The sequence below is a fragment of the Myiozetetes cayanensis genome, unplaced genomic scaffold (assembly GCF_022539395.1).
Source record: "Myiozetetes cayanensis isolate MyiCay16 unplaced genomic scaffold, myiCay2020 scf27, whole genome shotgun sequence".
Taxonomy (NCBI): Eukaryota; Metazoa; Chordata; class Aves; order Passeriformes; family Tyrannidae; genus Myiozetetes; species Myiozetetes cayanensis.
In genome coordinates, this window is record NW_026087488.1 from 1,364,497 (window position 1) to 1,382,562 (window position 18,066).

Consider the following 18,066-nt stretch of genomic DNA (forward strand, 5'->3'; position numbering starts at 1 on the left):
CTGCAGCTCCAGGTGCTGTGGCTTCCACACCTGCTGCTGCACTGCCCTGCACTGGCCTCCCCCAGCAGCCAAAGGACCTGCAAATCTGGGGCTCACCAGGGAGCCTTGATATCCTGATATTCTGTCCCACACAGGGGAGATGGGCAAGACACCACCCTGGGTCCTCTGGGGACAGGGGTGGACACTTGGAGGAAGGAAGAGTCTGGTTTCACTGCGTGTGGGCAGGCTAAACACCTGGTGTGAACAGACTGAGCCACGGACTGTACCACACGGGTAAGTGGGTAAATAAATAAAAGCTCAGGGTTGATGTTCCCAGGGGCTGCAGGGCTTGGCTGGCACAGGGAGCACCTTCATTTCATCCTGGAAGGTCCTTTCCCCCTGCTGCAGGGGGTGGGAGGCTGGCAGGTCCTGATGCAGCTCTGGGGCAAAGGAACAGCACACTGAGCTCAGCAGAGTCAGAAGGGGAGCGCTGTGGGAGCCACCAGCAGTGGCAGGGAGAAGGCTCTGACTCCCTTGGACTTCATTTCTCTGACCCAGGGATAAAACTAAGTCAAAAAAACCCCTAGAGTTGTCCTGTTCCAGTGTAGGTGTAATGCAGAGCAAACCCTGAACCTCAGGCATTCTACGTTATCTTCTAACTCGAGGAACTTTCATTTTACTTTTCTATTCAGCAAAATTAATTCTTCTCTCTGTAATTAATACGCTGCTCAAATGGATTCTTAATTACAGATAAATCACAAATCTACACACTCAACTGTTATGCTTTTCAAGTAATAAAGCAGATCATTTGTCTTCCTCAGATGAACAGAGCCCAACCAGCACACCATTTCCCCCTTTATGAAGAATTCATTTGCCTTAGAAAGAAAGTCTTTAAAAAAACATTGCAAGGATTTCTTGAATAGGGGATCAAAGCTCCCACACTGCTGGAAACCATTTTTTGCTAAATAAGATGTGAGTAAAGGGAGGAAAAAGTAAAAGTTTTTTTTGGTAGCGGTCGGGATTACAACACCCTTGGGAGGGACGAGGATGTGGGGTCAAGAAGTGGTGACCAGGTTAAGCAACACAGGGAACAGAAGGGGAGGACAAAGGAACAGAAAGTGGAAGTGGACAGATGAATGAGGACGCATGTTTGTGTGCCGCAAGAGAATGGGGGCGACATCAATTCATACTGAGAGCTGGGGGCTGAGGGCTGGGAATGGATCGGGGGACACAGCAGGGATCAGAGGTCACCAGTGTGCCCAGCCAGGCTAATTGACTGTTATGTGCATATTAGTGATGATGATGTAGCAGGAGGGCAGGACGTGGGGGGCAGATGTGCACGAGTCCCACTGCCCTGTAATTCCTGCCTCGCACCTGTGGAACAAACAAACACACACAAACACAGGGAAGGGACTGGCCTAGCTGGGTTTTTTTCAGGAGGAGAGTCCACAGCTGCAGGTAGGGATCTTTGATCTGGGTGTGCACATGGTGGAATAAATGTGCTCAGCTGATTTGCTTTGCCATCTTAGGGGTTTTATTTCAGCTCCATGTGTGGGTACAGCCTGCTGATGTGACCAGCACATCTCAGCTGGGCTGCTCTGCCCCACCACAGGGATCCCTGAGCCTCTGGAGGGACAGGGCTGCCTTGGGGTCAGGAGTGTTCCTGGCTGTTCATCACCTGCTGTGGTCCCAGGGACTCTCTGCAAAGATAAAAAATGAGACCAGGAGCCTGGGCTCTCCCCCACATCCCGGTCCAGCCTCCAGGCATCCTGCCAGCAGCTCCAGGCACACGGGCCAGCGCTTCCCTGCTCTGATACAGCTTCATCCAGCCCTGCTGTGTGGAAGGGCCGTGTTCCTCTGCACGTACAGCCAGGTGAGGGGGTTAAAATAAAGACATGAGCTGGTGCAATAAATGCTGTCACCCCTCCTGTGTGGCTGTGGCTGTGCCCGGGAGAATTGATGCATCTCTTTTAGCTGCACAGGTGGATGTTTCTTGTTTGCTGTGGTAGAGATGGAGTGGGAACTCCCTGTGAGGAGACTCTGTGCTTTTTCTTTACTGGTTTGGGTCCGTTACAGGGAACAAAGCAAGTCATCCTCTGCCTTGTGGAGCTGCTGCAGCGCCCACCTGAGAGCAGCCCTTCTCTGCGAGGTCACCTCACTCACAAAGCAGCAGCAACACAGGAGAAGGGTGAAAAGAGCCCTGGCAGACCCAGAGGGTGGTTGGCACTGAACAGGCTCCCCAGGGCAGTGGGCACGGCCCCAAGGCTGCCAGAGCTCCAGGAGGGTTTGGACAATGCTCTGAGGGACAGGGTGGGATTGTTGGGGTGTCTGTGCAGGGCCAGGGGTTGGACTGGATGATCCCTGTGTGTCCCAGCTCAGGGTATTCCATGATTTTTTGGTGTCACTCCTGGCACACAGCTCTTTGTCCCCCCAGTCCGTGGTGCTCCTCAGAAGCAGAGCTGCTCCCTCCTTACACAAAGGGATTTCCCAGTCGACTGATGGAGAGAATATTCCCCGTTTCCTCACTCTTGAGTCTGCTGACGGCATCCCTTGGTGAGTGATGGATATTGGAGATGATTTATAGTTCTTTGTTACACAAATGCCTCCACATTCTTCCCCATCCTCTCGCAGCAACCACAGTCGCTTCTCCCAGCAGAAAAGCAGGAGCCTCAGCCTGGGAACAGCACGAAGGATGCAGAGTTGGGTCTTTATTCACTGTAAATGCACCACTGGGGACACAAACAAGGGAACTGTCACCGTTGTGGTGCTCTGCACCCAGGGCTCTGTGTGGCTGCTCCCACTTCTGCCAGGAAGTTAAAAGTTTGGCAAAGAGAAAGTGCTATAAATCAGGCAGAGAGGGGCGGAGGGGAGGATCAGGTTTACCCAATTTTTCATTTCAGAGTTTGTTATTAAAGTAGTGAATGTTACAGGAGGAACAGTCATTGCCTGTATGTCCTAGAGCTCTTGGATTTCAGCAGTGTAAACCTTTAGCCCTTGAGATCTTCATTACATTCTATAGTTTTTGTTGCTGTTTAATTGGATTTCTGTTTGTTTTACTTCAAGAACGACCAGGAAAAAAAAATATCTGTATTGTTTGATCTGATAGATTTACTTGCACTATTGGATCTCACATTTTATCGTAATGAATAAATACATGAATTAAGTAAATTCTGATCTTAATCTGGGCAAACTCTCTTGCGTGGCCTGAGCAGCTGCGCCAGTTTCTGGGTTGCTCCTGCCGTGGCCTCAAGCGTTCCTTTCTCCAGGCACAGTTGTGAGGCTGGACTGTATCAGTGTAAATCAAGGATAAAGCAAAGCGGCTGAGCAACAACATCTTCCGGTCAGGTCCCTTCCAGCCGCCGGGACCGCAGCGGAGATGGAAGGGGCCCGAGCGGAGGGAGTGGCAGGCACACGGCGGGGAGGAATCCCCGCTTTCCCCCCGCGCTGTCGCGACAGCCGTGCCGGTGTCGCTGTGGGCCCAGGCCGCTGTTGCCATGGGAACGCGTGGCCCGCGGCGCGCGGGGCGGTTGCCATGGCAGCGGGGCCGGAAGCGCTCCGCGGTTCCGGCGGCGCGGGCGGTGCCGGGAGGGCAGCATGGAGACCCACGAGCTGTTCCGCCGCCTCGGCGCCGGCGCCCGCTTCGACCTGCGGCGCTTCGGGGGCGACGCGCGGCGCTTCGGGGTGAGGGGGCACGGCGAGGGGAGCCGCGGGGGGCTCGGGGAACGGCCCCTGCGCCGCCCAGGCTTCGGAGCGCCGCCCGCGGGGGCCGCACATGGCGGCTCAGCCTCGTCCCGCTTCTCCCACAGGTGGTCAGAGAAAACCGCGGCGGAGTCTCCCCGGAGAGCCTCGACTTCTTCGGGAGCAAGGAGGGAGCCCCTCGGGGGTCTGCCGAGGAGGGCAGGGGGCTGACGGGGGCCGGAGAGGAGGCGAAGCAGCAGAAGGATGGAGCAGGGAAAAACGCTGGAGAGGCGGCGGGAAAGAGGAAAAGAAAGGCAGGAAGCAGTGAGGGGAGAAGGAAAAAGAGAAAGACGCGAGGTATTGATATGCACGCACGTGTATACCGGGCGGAATCATCGCGGAGCCCCGGAATGGTTTGGGTCACAAGGGACCTTAAAGCTCATCCAGTCCCACCCCTGCCCTGGGCAGGGACACCTTCCACTAGCCCAGGTTGCTCCAAGCCCTGTCCAACCCGACCTTGGACATTTCAGGGATGGGGCAGCCACAGCTTCTCTGGGCAACCTGTGCCAGGGCCTACCCACCCTCACAGGGAAGGATTTCATCCCAATATCCCACCAAAACCTACTTTCCTTCAGCTTAGAGCCATTCCCTCTTGTCCTATCACTGATGAATACCCTGATGAAGTTCACATTTCTTCCTTGTTGCAGTTTATTTTAATTCTGCAGGTTTTTTAGATCATTTGACCAGAGTGAAAAATGTTCCAGGGTTCCTTGGCTGGTCTCGGTCAGAGCTGATCAAATAACTGGGCTGAGATTCAGTGCTGACACACAGGGATGTGGTTGCCATTCTTTTGGAGTCTTTGAGGGAAAATAGGGTTTGATTATTTGCCTCCAAGTAATTTTTGTCTGGGCTCTACTAATGGAAATTTCAATTTGTTTGGAACTTGCAGGAGCAGCATCAATGCCAGAGCTGTCAGAAAACAATGGGATAAAGTGGATGTCCTCTCTGGAAGCAAAACTTGAAGAGGCAAAAGAAAAAAAACCTACTGCAGAGAAGCTTGAACGTTTGAGGAGAGAAAAGGTTGGGACCAGGGAATTCTGATGTAGAAACAGGTTCCTGGGTTTCTGGGGCTGTTTCATCTGGGAATTGATGTTTACTTATTCAGTTAATTCATGTATTCATTTCCTTCTGGGAGGAGGGTGACTGAGTGTGAGGGGAAGAACCAGAGGGTGAATCCATATTTAGTTTGATGGTGTCAAGGAAAAAAGAAAGAGTTTGTCTTTTGCCTTTCAGATAAATCGCTTCAGGAATCAGCACAGGATCAACATTCAGGGAACAGATCTCCCTGACCCCATTGCCACCTTTGAGCAGCTTCAGGAGGAGTACAAAGTGCACCCTAAAATCCTGGAGAACATCCAGGCTGCAGGGTTCCACGTCCCCACACCGATCCAGATGCAGGCCATTCCCGTCATGCTGCACGTGAGTTCTCTGGGACCGTGCTTTGTGTCAGGGATTTGGCAAAATTTGGGATCGTGGCAGTGCTTGGGGCAGGTTTAGAGATACATCAGCTGCCTCAGAGTTCAGGACTTAGCCCTTGCAGCATTCTTTGCATGTGTTTTTCCCGAGGTATTTTGGGTCAGTTTGCACCACTGGTATTTCTGGGAATGTGATTTTTGTTCCTTTTTTAACCCTGGTGTAATACAACCCCCTTGTTTTCTTTACAGGGTCGGGAGCTTCTGGCTTCAGCTCCTACTGGGTCTGGAAAAACTCTGGCATTTTGTATCCCTCTCTTAACACATCTGAAACAACCCAGGAACAAAGGATTCAGGGCTGTGATCATATCACCGACCCGAGAACTTGCCAGCCAGGTGTGTGTTGAGGGGAAGGGTCTTGTCAAATTGATCTACTTCAAAGTTTTCACTCAAAATCAGTAAAATAGCAGCTTAGTAAATATTTTTTTTCCTTTATTACCCTCAGATATCAGAAAAAAGATAATTTAAATGTTTCTTTTAAGTCCTTTGACTTCTGTGGAGTAGGTACATATCTACTACCTGAGTCTAATCTAAATGATTAGATTAGAAGCTCGAGATTCTTTGATCATATTTTAAACTGCCCAATGCTCAGGTGCTCTTAAAACCTCCTTTCCTACTTGAGATTGCTACGAGAGGTTTATCTGTTTGTCCCAAACACAGAATTTCAAGGAATAGCTTTATACTGAAGCTGTGTTATTAAAGTGAAATAAAAAGGACAACATTGGGCAGTTTGTATTCAAATGGCAGAGGGGACTTTTAGGAGCTACATATGGTAGTGAGAGCTGTGAGAACTTTGAAGGGAATAATGCATGTTAGGGAGCTGCATGTTATTGTGCTAAGAAAACCAGGGAGCTTTCTCTCAGCACTGAAGTCAGGGTGATGTTTGAAGCTGTATCTTCAGGATTAGGGTGCCCAGAGGAGCTGTGGCTGCCCCATCCCTGGAAGTGTCCAAGGCCAGGTTGGATGGGGCTCGGACCAGCCTGGGCTAGTGGAAGGTGCCCCTGCCCATGGTCTCGATTATCTTTAAGATCTCCTTCAACACAAACCATTCCATGATCCTGTGATTTTTTGGTTAGCAAAGCTCGTCAGCTCAGTGTGCAAATCCAGCCTGTGCTGCCTTTTCAGACCCACCGGGAGCTGGTGAAGCTGGCGGAGGGCACAGGCTTCAGGATACACATGATCCACAAGGCAGCTGAGGCAGCCAAGAAGTTCGGGCCCAAGTCTTCCAAGAAATTTGGTAACTGTTTTAACAACTGAAGTGCTTCTAAAAATGTCAGAAATGTCACTGACCCTTCTCTTTGGGCTGTGAGGTTTTAAGGAGATGGTTAGTGACACTCAAGGCGTGTGATCTGTTGTGCAATGCTCTGAGAGTGGCAGGGGAGGAATGGGAAGTGAGCCTGACCTGGACTCTGTTAAACTGTACCTCTGGCAGATTGGATTGGAACTGGTGTTTCTCAGGGCCCTGTGAGACTGGTTTATTTGGTGCCTTTTTCAACATTTTGCATTTTTTTCTTTCTTTTTACAGATATTCTGGTTACTACTCCCAACAGACTCATTTATTTGCTGAAAGAAGATCCTCCAGCAATAGACTTGAGCAGGTAGGGAGAGCCTGTCCCAGATGTGGCTTTGCCACTCAGAAGTGGTGGCTGTAGTGAAAAGCAAACCTCCCTGTTCCTAGTGTGGAGTGGCTGGTGGTGGACGAGTCGGACAAGCTGTTTGAGGATGGCAAGTCGGGGTTCCGGGAGCAGCTGGCCTCCATCTTCCTGGGCTGCACCTCCCACCTGCTGAGGAGGGCCCTGTTCAGCGCCACCTTCGCCCACGACGTGGAGGAGTGGTGCAAGCTCAACCTGGACAGCGTTGTCCTGGTGTCTGTTGGGGCCAGGTGGGTGTGCAGGTGGACCTGGACTTCCTCCGGTTCTTTGTTATTTCCTGGGAAATTTTCTTTGCCTCATCAGCCTGCTCGGTGTTATGGATGTTGTTAGTCATAGCACTGCAGGGTTTTTGTCTCCAGGAAAGCACTGTGTAGGCACATAGATCTTTCTCACACACTGGATGAGTTGTTCTTTCCCTTTTGCCAATTGCTTTATCATCAAATAAACGTTAATCTTAGGAGCAGGCACTGGTGAAATAATTCTGTTGTGCAGTAGCTCTTATTCACCAAGTGATGTTTTACGGATTCTATATATATTAATGTGTAAAAGATGTATTTATTTATATATATATATATAAAACCACTAATGGGAGCACATTTCTGTTGGATTTCTGATTTCAGAAACTCTGCAGCAGAGACAGTAGAACAAGAGCTGTTGTTTGTTGGATCTGAGACAGGAAAACTAACAGCGATGAGAGAGCTTGTTAAAAAGGTATTTGGAGAAACTGAGCACATTCTGCTTCTTGCTGAACTGAGCTGTGTGCTCTGTCAGAAACTCCCAGTTTCCCAGCTTAAAGACTTTTCTGGCACATGTTAAACCATTGGCCATATCTGTCTCTCAGTTTCTGCATGGAAAAGGATTTTTGAACCTGAGATAAACTTACTCTTTTGCAGGGTTTTGCTCCTCCAGTTCTTGTTTTTGTACAGTCAATTGAGAGGGCTAAAGAGCTCTTCCATGAGCTTGTTTACGAAGGCATCAATGTGGATGTCATCCATGCAGACAAGACTCAGCAACAGGTAGGAGGATTTAAATTCTTTTCAAAAAGTGCTTTAGAAAGGAAGGTGAAAGCAAGAGTGTTGCAACTATAACTCCAGGTAACTTTGGCAGCAAATTCCTGCAGGTTTTTGTTTAGAGGTTTAGTTTTATTCCTTAACATCATGATGACTTTGAGGAAACAAATTCGCCTCCTTTCTCAAATTGCTAATGGGGTTGTTTGTTATTTCCAAATATCTTTTCTGTTCTTTTCCTAGAGGGATAAGGTAGTGCACAGTTTCAGAGCTGGGAAGATCTGGGTGCTCATCTGCTCGGCCTTGCTGGCTCGAGGGATTGACTTCAAAGGAGTGAATATGGTCATCAATTATGACTTGCCAACGAGTGCAGTGGAATACATCCACAGGATAGGTGAGGGATTGCTCACAAACTGTCCCTTTTTCCCATTTCCCAGATCTTTCATGTAGATGCTCTTGTGAATGAGCAAAACTCACAAAAGCAAACCTCTGTGCTGCAGCACAAATTTCTGCATTGCTTGAGCAGTTTGTCTCTGGGCTCAACTTTCAATAACATTGCATTACTGTTTGTCACTCCTCTATGAACTTTGGATATTTAGATGTTTTAGACACACCTGTGCTTTCAGTAGGAACAGTCCTTGGGGATTGGCTGCTCAGTACATAAACACACATCAGGAGGCTGGGGCTGTGAGGAGGCATAAAGGGAGATTAGTTTAAAGTAAAATCTCTACTCCTTGCAACATTTGTGTTTGACAGGTCGTACTGGAAGAGCAGGGCACAGAGGAAAAGCAGTCACTTTCTTTACAGAAGATGACAAACCTTTATTACGGAGGTAAATTGGAAACGTGTTACAGCAGAGTGGTTTGTGTGGTGTGGTTGTGTCTGCTCCCACACACCTCACGGTACTTCACACTCACTCATGTCTTTATTTCTTGCTTTAAAAAAAAACCCTAACGAAACAAAAGACCACCAACAAAACAGTCAGTTGTCAGGATTGCTGTTTTCCACAGAACATCCTTATCACTTGTCCAAGCACTGGAGTTGATCTCTTCCCTCCTCTCCTTTCCAGTATAGCCAACGTTATCCAGCGAGCTGGCTGTCCTGTGCCAGACTACATAAAACACCTGCCCAAACTGCAAAGGTATGTTCTTTGAGTAGTTCACCATTTTTTAAGTTAGTGCTCCTTAATAGCTTTTAATAGTTTCTAAAACTAGAAACATATATATATATATATGACTTTATGTTAAAATAAAGTTTGTGGCAATGTCTTGGAGATGATGTGACTGAACTAATCTTGGTATAAACAACACTGAAAATACATTCACACCCATAAATCCCTTTCAGCCAGTAAAAGGTTTTATTTAGTTTGGATAATTTTTGCCCTTTAAAGTAATTTAATCCTTCTTCGCTAAATGTTGTTCTCAGCAAACAAAAGAAGAAATTCATTAAGAAACCCTTGACAAGAGAATCTATTTGTACAACCCCGAAGTGCTTCTTGAAAAAAGGCAAAAGAAAAATGTAAGTACTTTTTTCTCAAGAGGACGTAAGAGATGCTGTTTATCCAGAAAAGGCCCAGAAAATTCCTCCAAAATAACAGATAACTTGTTTGGATGAACTGCCCAGTCATAATGATTTTAGTGATGAAGTTTTAGTGTCAATGTCTGTCCTACTGAAAATTGGATTTATTACCCACACTTAGGAGTGTTGCTGCACAAGCACAATAAAAACCAACTAATGTCTGTGCCACTGTGATATACTTAATTTTTATGTTCAGGTGTCATAGTCTCTGATGTGTTTTTTTGTAGGAAAACTACAAAGGAAAATATTAAGGAAAAGAAGAAAGTTAAAGAAAACAAACAGGGCAGTAAATTACAGACTGTTTCAGAAAGCTGAATTCAGACTGGTGAGCAGGGGCTGACACCTCTCTCTGTGCTGGAACAGAAGAGTGAAGATGACAGCAATGGTGAAGGGAGAAAAATATTTCTTGTGTTTGCTGCTGGGTGAGGATGGAGGTTTACATGCAAGAAAGTCCCTACTGGAATACCAGGAGAGGATTCCTGGATGCTTCTTATAGAAGCTGAAGCGTGTGCTCGTGCAGCGCATGCCTTGTGTTTCTGACAATAGTTCAAAACCTTGCTCTTCCTGCTTTTTTCTTCTGGAAAATCAGTTTGAAATAACTAATACTTTACATGTCTGTAAACTCTGGTAATTTTATACTGTTTCGTAATTGAGCCTCAAAGCAGAATAAACAGAGTCATAGGATAATACAGAGATTTGCTTGTCTGTACAGCCCCAGTGGAACAAGTCTGCAGGCCAGAAGGCCCAGCTCCAGCTGTTCTGTGCGTGTTCTGCTCAGCGTGTTCTCAGTCCACTCTGGTCCTGTCAGAATCACAGAATGGTTTGGGTTGGAAGGGACCTTAAAGCCCATTGAGTTCCACCTCTGCCAACCTGGCTTTGGACACTTCCAGGGATGGGGCAGCCACAGCTTCTCTGGGCAACCTGTGCCAGGGCCTGCCCACCCTCACAGGGAAGACTTTCTTCCCAATCTCCCATCTCTGCCCTGTCAGTGGGAATCCTTTCCCCCTTGTCCTTCACTCCTTGCTCCTGTAACAAGCCCCCAGCTCACCCCCGGGAGGACGCCTCCTCCTTGTCCTCTCTTTTTTTATCTATCTTTTCACGGAAAAGCGGGTGGTTTGACTGTGGGAAACCGGCGTTCCTGGGGGAGACCCAGGGCCCCTCTTCCCCTCTAGACCGTCCCCGGGGGCCAATTCCCGTGTAACCGAGGGCCTGTGGGAGCTGAGGGGCTGTGGATGCGAGGCACGGAGGGCCGTGGGACGGAGGGGTGTGGATCCCAGGTACTGAGGGCTGTAGAACCCAGGGGCTGTGGATCCGAGACACGGAGGGCTGTGGGACGGAGGGGCTGTGGATCCCAGGCACGGAGGGCTGTGGGACGGAGGGGGTGTGGATCCGAGGCACTGAGGGCTGTGGGATGGAGGGGCTGTGGATCCGAGGCACGGAGGGCTGTAGAACCCGGGGTCTGTGGATCCGAGGCACTGAGGGCTGTGGGACGGAGGGTCCGGGCCCGTGGGCGGTGCTTGCCCGGGCCGGCCCCGGAAGCCGCCGCTCCGGTGACAGACGGCGGGGCCGAGCGCGAAGATGGCGCTGCGGCCCGGGCCCGGCACGGGGGGCACCGGCGGGGCGGGCGGCGGAGCGGCCGGGGCCGCCAGGTCGGTGGTGACGGGGGGCTGTGGAGAGGAGGGGGCTGAGGGGACACTGAGATGGCGGGAGCTGGGGGCGATGACAGGGGGAGAGGTAAGGGGGGACGGCTGGGGTGGGGGGCTCGGGGTGCGGGTGGGCGTGGGGGCACGGGGGCTCACGGCCCAGGGATGTGCGGGGGGGGTCCCGGGTGGGGGTATGGGGGGTCTTGGGTGGAGAGTGGTGGTCCCGGGTGGAGTGCGTGGGCTCCGGGGTGGGGCATCGGGGTGAACAGGTGGGGCAGGGAGGGGTCCCAGGTGGAGCGCACGGGGTCCTGGGTGGGCTGTGTGGAGTCTCAGGTGCGGTACATGGAGTCACGGGTGGGCTATGTGGAGTCCCGAGTGGAGTACACGGGGTCCTGGGTGGGCTGTGTGGGGTCCTGGGTGGAGTACACGGGGTCCTGGGTGGGCTATATGGGGTCTCAGGTGCAGTACATGGAGTCACGGGTGGAGTGTGCAGGTCCCAGGAAGGGTGTGTGGGGTCCTGGGTGGGATGTAGGGGTCCCAGGTGTGGTGTGGGGAGTGCAGCCACGTTGGCTCTACATTTTGCTGAAATTTATTGATATTTTGGGGACCCACGTGTCCGGGCTGGTGCAGGTGCACCCTAATTGCCATCAGGCTTCGCAGCCACAATCTGAGATATTGGGGCAGGAAGGGATTTGGGGGTTCCCCCGGTGGTGAGTGGGTGGGTGTCAGCAGCCACAGACGTTCTTACTGTCATCAGGAAGGCCTGTGGGATGGAGCCTCAGTGGGGAGTTCCCTTGTCCCCTCCATCCCACAAAGGGCACCTCGGCAGGAGGAAGGAATGACAAGAAAGAACCAGTGTCAAAAGAGATGTCGTTGTGTCTCTGGAAAGGTTGGGAAGCTGGATTTCACCACCTTTGCAGACTTAGTAATTTTTTTTTTTAATGTAGGTTCTTGCATGCTATTTATCTCTTGTCCTACTTCTAGGGAGGCTGAGGAAATTCTGTATTTGACAGTTAAGTTCATTTAGTTGTCTTGAATATATTGAAGGCCATGGTTTTGTCTGTGTTATTGGGAATGTGAGGAGGGGAGGTCTGCTCTGGGGTGACCTTCATCTGCAGGCATAGGTTTGGGGTGTCCCCATCAGCTGTCTGAGCCAGGCTGATGCTCTGCTTCGGGAAGAACCATCCAAGGGTCTGGAATACTTGGGAAGGGAAAAGCTGAGGTGTGTGTGTATGCAGCTGTCTGTGCGTGCTGTGGGAAGGATGGGAGGCTGTCTCATGGGGCTTGTTTCCCCATGAATACATCTGAAATAATTCTTGCAAGGAGATGAACCTCTTACAGCAACGTTGCCTGCTCAGTATTCTTGTAGTAAAATAGCAAAAATGTTGTCAGTGGAATAGAGGCTCTGAAAAATAAAAGGATTTTAAAAATCATAGTTTCCCATTGTCGGTATTTTGGTTTATTTGAGGATGAAGTCTGGAGGTAGAGAAAAAGTTCTGTTCTCTGTCTGTGTGGGTTCCTTCAATTTTTGTGTATTTCTGCCACTCAAAAATACTCAGACAGTCTGTGTTGTGTTGATGGAGTTGTGCTGCTTGGGAATTGAGGGGTTTAAAAATCCACTTGTGCATGGGAAAATGTTCTGTGTGGTTTGGAGCTGTTATGGTGAAGTTTGAGTACGGAAAGGGAGTTGCTTCTCCCCACGCTCCTGTGCTTTGTCTGAAGTTCTTGGTTGGCTGGTCCAGGATTTTTTTGTGGGGTTTAAGCTCCATATTAAAATATTCATCTGATAGGAGTTTACAGGTTGATGTTACTGCTTTAAGAGGTCTGTTGTAGGGTGATGGCTGTGTTTTCCTTCTGTTTATTCCATCAGTGCAGGGAATCACATCCATTCCTCACTCTCCTCACTCAGGACGGTGCCTTTGCTGGCTCCCTCAGTGGTGAGAACCAGCTGCTTTGCCTGCTGGCTCTGGGCACTTCTGCATCTCCAAGGAGGGGTTCATTAATACACTCCTGGTGCTTGGATGGGGTTTATGGCCCTGCAGGTGTGGCTGGTGTTGGCAGTTGCTCAGCTGAGTCCTGGAGTGAGATCCGTGCTGGATCCCAGCGGCACGTACGGAGCTGGCTTTGCTACTCTGAACTAGCTCCTCTGCCACTGCCCTCTAATTAGCTGAGGGCTTTTTTGTTGATTGTTTCTTTTTTTTCAACAGAGACTTATAAATAAACCAGGAGCTCTGTGGAAAGGGATAAATATTTAATAGCTTGGCCTTTATTTGCTCCAGCAAGCAGTGGTACCTTGCTAGGTTTGCCGATTTGGAAGAATTCTTGTTGACCAGGTTCTCCAATGAGAAGGGAGAGCCTGAATTCCCCAACAAGAAGGGAAAAGATGAAGCTTAGAACACTTCTTCATACTTGTGAGCTTTTCAAAAGTGACTTGTGACTTCATCATTCTGACTAAACTGAGAATGATGAAGTTCAAGGTGCCTAAAATTGCAGATCTGTGTTATGACAGAAGCTGTACACATCTCAACTTGTTTGTGGGGGTGTATCACCAAGGAGGCACTTTGTACTGACACTGAACACGGGCAAAATCCAACTCCTTTACTGACTGCAGCCTCTGAGTGGAGAGCCCAGGTTCAGTCATGGGCCCTCTGTGGTTCTCAGCTGTTTGCCTTTGTGCTGTAGATATTGTGTGTGGAGGAGTGGATTCCAGTGAGCACTGCTCAGTGGAACAGACCTTGGCCGTGGTGTGAGCTGAGCCCTGCTCGTGTCTGGGGCTGAGGTAACGTGAGTCCACACTGTGCTTCAGAGGGGAACCCCAGAGTTGGGGGGGATTGCAGATGGCAGGACTGGACCCACTGGAAAGCACAGCTGTGTGTTAGTTGTGGAAGGAGAAATCAGCACATGGTGGGCAGGGCTGAAGAAGAAGCTTCAGGATGAAGAAGATCCTGGTAAGAGGATGAAGTGAAGAGTGAATGGGTTGCCTTGGTGACCGTGTGACCTGCTGTCTGTACAGTGGGTAGGTGCAATTTGCTCCTGGAGAAATGCATAATTAAAATTCCTTATTTTACCTTAGTGCTCAGATTACACAGCTCTTTTATATTTATAAACCAGGTTGGCTTTCAGAACTTCTGCAGCCATTTCTGATGGCATTCTCTCCTGTGCTCTTAGGCAGTTCCTTTCACATCCACCCTCGGAACTGAGCATTGAATATCTATAAGTGGGTTTCTTTTCCATGGTACTTTGAAGTAATAACTGCCTGGGACACTGAGTGAGGTTCTTGTTTGGGAAATTGCTGCTGACATGGGTTTCTGTGAGTTTGCTTACAACTGAGAATTTTAAACTAGATCTTTTTGCTGTTAGGCAGCTGTTTTGAAAGCGAGGGACAGCAGTTTCCATTAGGATTTCTGTTGAAATCTTAATGGTTCTCCCTCCAGGTGCACTCGACCCTTGATACGTGAACGAGGATTTTCTCCAAGCTACTATTTTTGTTGTAATTAGATAGCTGAGAAAATAGAAACCCCAGAATGTTGTGATACTTAGTGTAAAGGTAGAGGTGATGGGTTCCATGGGTGGTTTCTCCCCTGAAAACTCCTCCCAGGCAGCTGGGAACTGTTGCCTGGTGCAGTCAGTGGTCCTGCTGAGTCAGACTCTTGCAAGGAGATGCTTATTCATCCTGTCTTAGCCTCCACCAGCGAACTGCCCTGTTCCCAACCTGCGTGGGTGCCCAAACTCCCGGGGGTGATGCTGATGAGTCAAAGCCCTTTCAGTGCTGCTGGGTGGATAAGATCTATTTTTCCTGGCTCCCCAGCCCCTGGCAGCGCTGACGGTGCTGGTGGGACCCTCCAGTGCTTTGGGGGATCCCAGCAGGGAGGAGTTCTTCCCTGAGGAGGGGTTGGGTTCTGCGAGACCTGCAGGAGCAGGGGAAAGTGCTGGCCTGGCCAGAGGCTGGGAGGCTCCTGGTGGTGGTGCTGACGTGCAAATCGAGATGGGTTTTCAACCATTTACGTTTGCACTAAAATGACACTTTAACTATGCTCTTGTTTTCCTCCCCCAGCTTCATGTTTCCTGTTGCAGGTGGCTTGGGCCCCCCTCAAGGTACGTACCAACTCCACATTTTGAGCACAGAGTTCTTCACTTTGTTTAGGTGCATCTAACAGCTTAAACCACTTCTGCAGGGATGCTCAGAACTGTGGTTATTAATTGAACTCCTGTTCAATCCAAGCTGTTTTTCCCCTTTGAATTCAGCTCTGGTAAGCTGTTGATAAAACTTCCTGTGTGTCATCAGAATCTAGATTAAAGGTCTAGGAAAACTACACCTCCCTTTTTAACCTGAATTTGCCTTTAAGATTTTTTTATGTTATTTTGAGCGTGGTATTTCACCTCTTTCTGCTTCATCTCCCAGCTGTGTATACCCATATTGTGTGGGTGTTGCAAGACCTGGTAAATATTTACAAAGCACAGCAAGACCCTGGGACAAGAGTCACAACCTGTGTGGAAAGTATTAGTACAATAGGAGAGCCTCAGCCTTAAATTACCTTTGTTCTCATTCCTGATGCAGGCTGTTTAATTAGTGGAAAATTCAGAGAGAACTTCTGGGGAAAATGGAGAGTTTTCGTATAAAAATGCCAGGGACTGATTTTTGGATTCTTCCTGCCTGTGTCACTCCATCCTGGAGTGTTTTTGCGTGTGATGTTCAGTTGTGCACAGTTATAATTATCTCATGATGTGCTGGTAGCAAATGTGTGTTGTCTCCCAAGACAGGAAAATACTGAACCATAATCCACTAGGCTTTATTCAGTGAATTAATGCATTCCAGCTTGATTTGTTCAATTTTGCAGAAGTTTAGCTTTTACTGTTACCATTCTAATATATGTGGTGGGCTAATTAACCTACAGTGGACTAATTAACCTGCAGACATGTTATCCAGCCAGGTCAGAGTGGGAAGTTGCCTTGTGCAAGGGTGACTTTATTTCCCAAGATTTGTCTTCGAAAGCTGCTGGTTTGTAAATTTTCCCTTTCAAGAGAAATGGGAATTATCAGCACCAGTCAACCTGGTTAATTAAATCTTGTTAATTGGAAATGACCCTTCCAAAAATCACATGGGAAGAAGCCCACAGAGAATCCTTAGGATGGTGGGAGAATTCATCAGCTTAGTTACTGTGAAAGCCCTGTAATATTTTTCTCTGCAGACTGACCAGTATCTAAACTAAGGAAATTCTCTTGACTGCCTGCAGTGTAGTAAATTTAATTCTTTTTATTTTTAAGTACTCCAGCAAGACTCAGAGTTTTTTTCTTTTCCTTTGCTAGTCTAGTAAACAAAAAAAACCCAAAGCATATTAGGGAGGCAGGGAAGGGGCTGGGGGGGAAGCTTTAATACTCACTGGACTCTCACCTTGTTTAATGTTTCATTACAGGGATGATTCCTATGCAACAGCAAGGATTTCCAATGGTTCCTGTCATGCAGACCAATATGCCAGGGATGATGGGAATGAATTATGGTTCTCAGATGCCTCCTGGACCCATGACCATGCAGGTGCCTGGCAATGAAATGTGGACTGAAATCAGTTACAGAGTGGTTTGAACTGGAAGAGATCTTAAGGGTCATCCTGTTATCCCCCCTGCCATGGGCAGGGACACCTCCCACCAGCCCAGGTTGCTCCAAGCCCCGTCCAACCTGGCCTGGGACACTTCAGGGATGGGGCAGCCACAGCTTCTCTGGGCAACCTGTGCCAGGGCCTGCCCACCCTCACAGGGAGGACTTTATTCCCAATATCCCATCTAAACCTACTCTCTGTCAGTTTAAGGCCATTCCCCCTTGTCCTGTCACCACGTGCCCTTGTGAAAAGTCCCTCTCCAAAAAAAGGGGGATGCCCTGGTGCTTGGCTGAGGGGTGACATCTCCTGCCCTGGTCCCCTCACAGCTACAGGGGGGTGAGGGTTGGAACTTGCCTGGAAACTGAAGCTTGGGTGTTAGTGTGTCGTGGGCCATCCTACTCTGTAGTATTCCCTTTGAGTGTATTCCTGATAAGTTAGAGATTCCTCCAGGCTTCCTCAGGATGTGCACGGAGAGTGGGGGAGTTCAGCACACATTACTCACTGTTGTAGAGAGATGAGGGTGTAGTGCAAGGACAGCATCAGTGGTATTTAAGGTAACTGGGAGGCTGTAGCCCACTCAAAGATGTCAGAATCTGAACTTTGATGTCACTCTATGTGTTGTGACACCCAAGTGTGATCAGAGAAGCCTGGTCTGAGCAGGGAAGGAAACAAAAGCATCAGCAATGTGTTGAAAAGCTCCCAGATGCCACCTACGCCCAGGTGGGGTTAGTAATGGTAGGGAATTGTTCAGTAACCAGTATTCAAACCTCCCACAGTGGAGCTCTCCTGTCTTTTTAGTTTTCCTTCGTGCTTTTTCCTCTCTCCTTTGGTTTGGTGGTGCTGTGTCATGTAGTATTTTCCACGAGATCTTTGTAAGCTGCTGAGGAGTGACTGTGTGCACAGTCTGATGGGTCATGATTACTTCACTGAATTGTTTCATCCCTCTGTAACAAAATGTGCTCACGTGAGTGGTTTCCCATTTATCCAACTTCCTCTTTCAGTCTCATTCTTCTTTTTCCTTGAAGTAACTTTGTCTTTAAGTGCTGCTGTTGCTAATTGAGGAATAAGAATGAAATATGAGCAGCTAATACTGTGTTTTCTCTCTTGTAATCCTTTGTTTTCTATTTAGTACCATATGTGCTTGTGTACAAATTTACACTTTGCTGAAATTCAGTGTTTTGGTGTGTCTTTGTAGCCAAATTGCTATGTCACAAACTGAATTTATGGTGTTTTGCCATCTCCTTGCACTCCCTTTCCACCCTCACCTGAAATTTATTACCTTATTTTTGTGAAATTTATAGTAGGAAGATGTTTTTATGAGAGCTGGTCTAAAAATAATAAACAACCTTTGTTTTCTCCTTAACGTGTTCTGAAACCAAATACAAAATGAATGGTATGGTAAG

General features: G+C 48.7%; 2 protein-coding genes across 7 annotated transcripts in view; both read left to right on the forward strand.

The window, feature by feature from the left end:
• The first annotated feature begins 3,556 nt into the window (after positions 1–3,556).
• DDX52 (DExD-box helicase 52) lies at positions 3,557–10,113 on the forward strand. Its single transcript, XM_050322005.1, has 15 exons — positions 3,557–3,660; positions 3,786–4,014; positions 4,607–4,737; positions 4,951–5,136; positions 5,382–5,525; positions 6,315–6,426; positions 6,715–6,787; positions 6,868–7,071; positions 7,462–7,552; positions 7,735–7,857; positions 8,092–8,242; positions 8,605–8,680; positions 8,918–8,989; positions 9,274–9,366; positions 9,654–10,113. Exons 1-15 carry the CDS (start codon positions 3,574–3,576, stop codon positions 9,739–9,741), a joined length of 1,860 nt encoding a protein of 619 aa, XP_050177962.1. The 5' UTR covers positions 3,557–3,573; the 3' UTR covers positions 9,742–10,113.
• An 860-nt stretch (positions 10,114–10,973) lies between these two features.
• The window catches only part of SYNRG (synergin gamma), a 39,681-nt gene continuing 32,588 nt past the window's right edge, over positions 10,974–18,066 (forward strand). For 5 of the 6 annotated variants that reach the window (XM_050321585.1, XM_050321586.1, XM_050321587.1 and 2 more), the window contains exons 1-3: positions 10,984–11,075; positions 15,124–15,164; positions 16,484–16,602. In XM_050321585.1, the coding sequence (XP_050177542.1) occupies positions 11,005–11,075; positions 15,124–15,164; positions 16,484–16,602 (231 nt within the window). In that variant the 5' untranslated portion in view covers positions 10,984–11,004. Of the gene's footprint in view, positions 11,076–15,123; positions 15,165–16,483; positions 16,603–18,066 lie in introns of all 6 variants that reach the window. The other variant, XM_050321584.1, reaches the window with a different exon arrangement.

Bases quoted from the DNA above. Each gene is read 5' to 3' on its own strand.
- DDX52 (XM_050322005.1), top strand. From the start codon at position 3,574: ATGGAGACCCACGAGCTGTTCCGCCGCCTCGGCGCCGGCGCCCGCTTC. The intron at 4,015-4,606 runs GTATTGATATGC...TGGAACTTGCAG, and splicing joins GAAAAAGAGAAAGACGCGAG to GAGCAGCATCAATGCCAGAG. The intron at 4,738-4,950 runs GTTGGGACCAGG...TTTGCCTTTCAG, and splicing joins AACGTTTGAGGAGAGAAAAG to ATAAATCGCTTCAGGAATCA.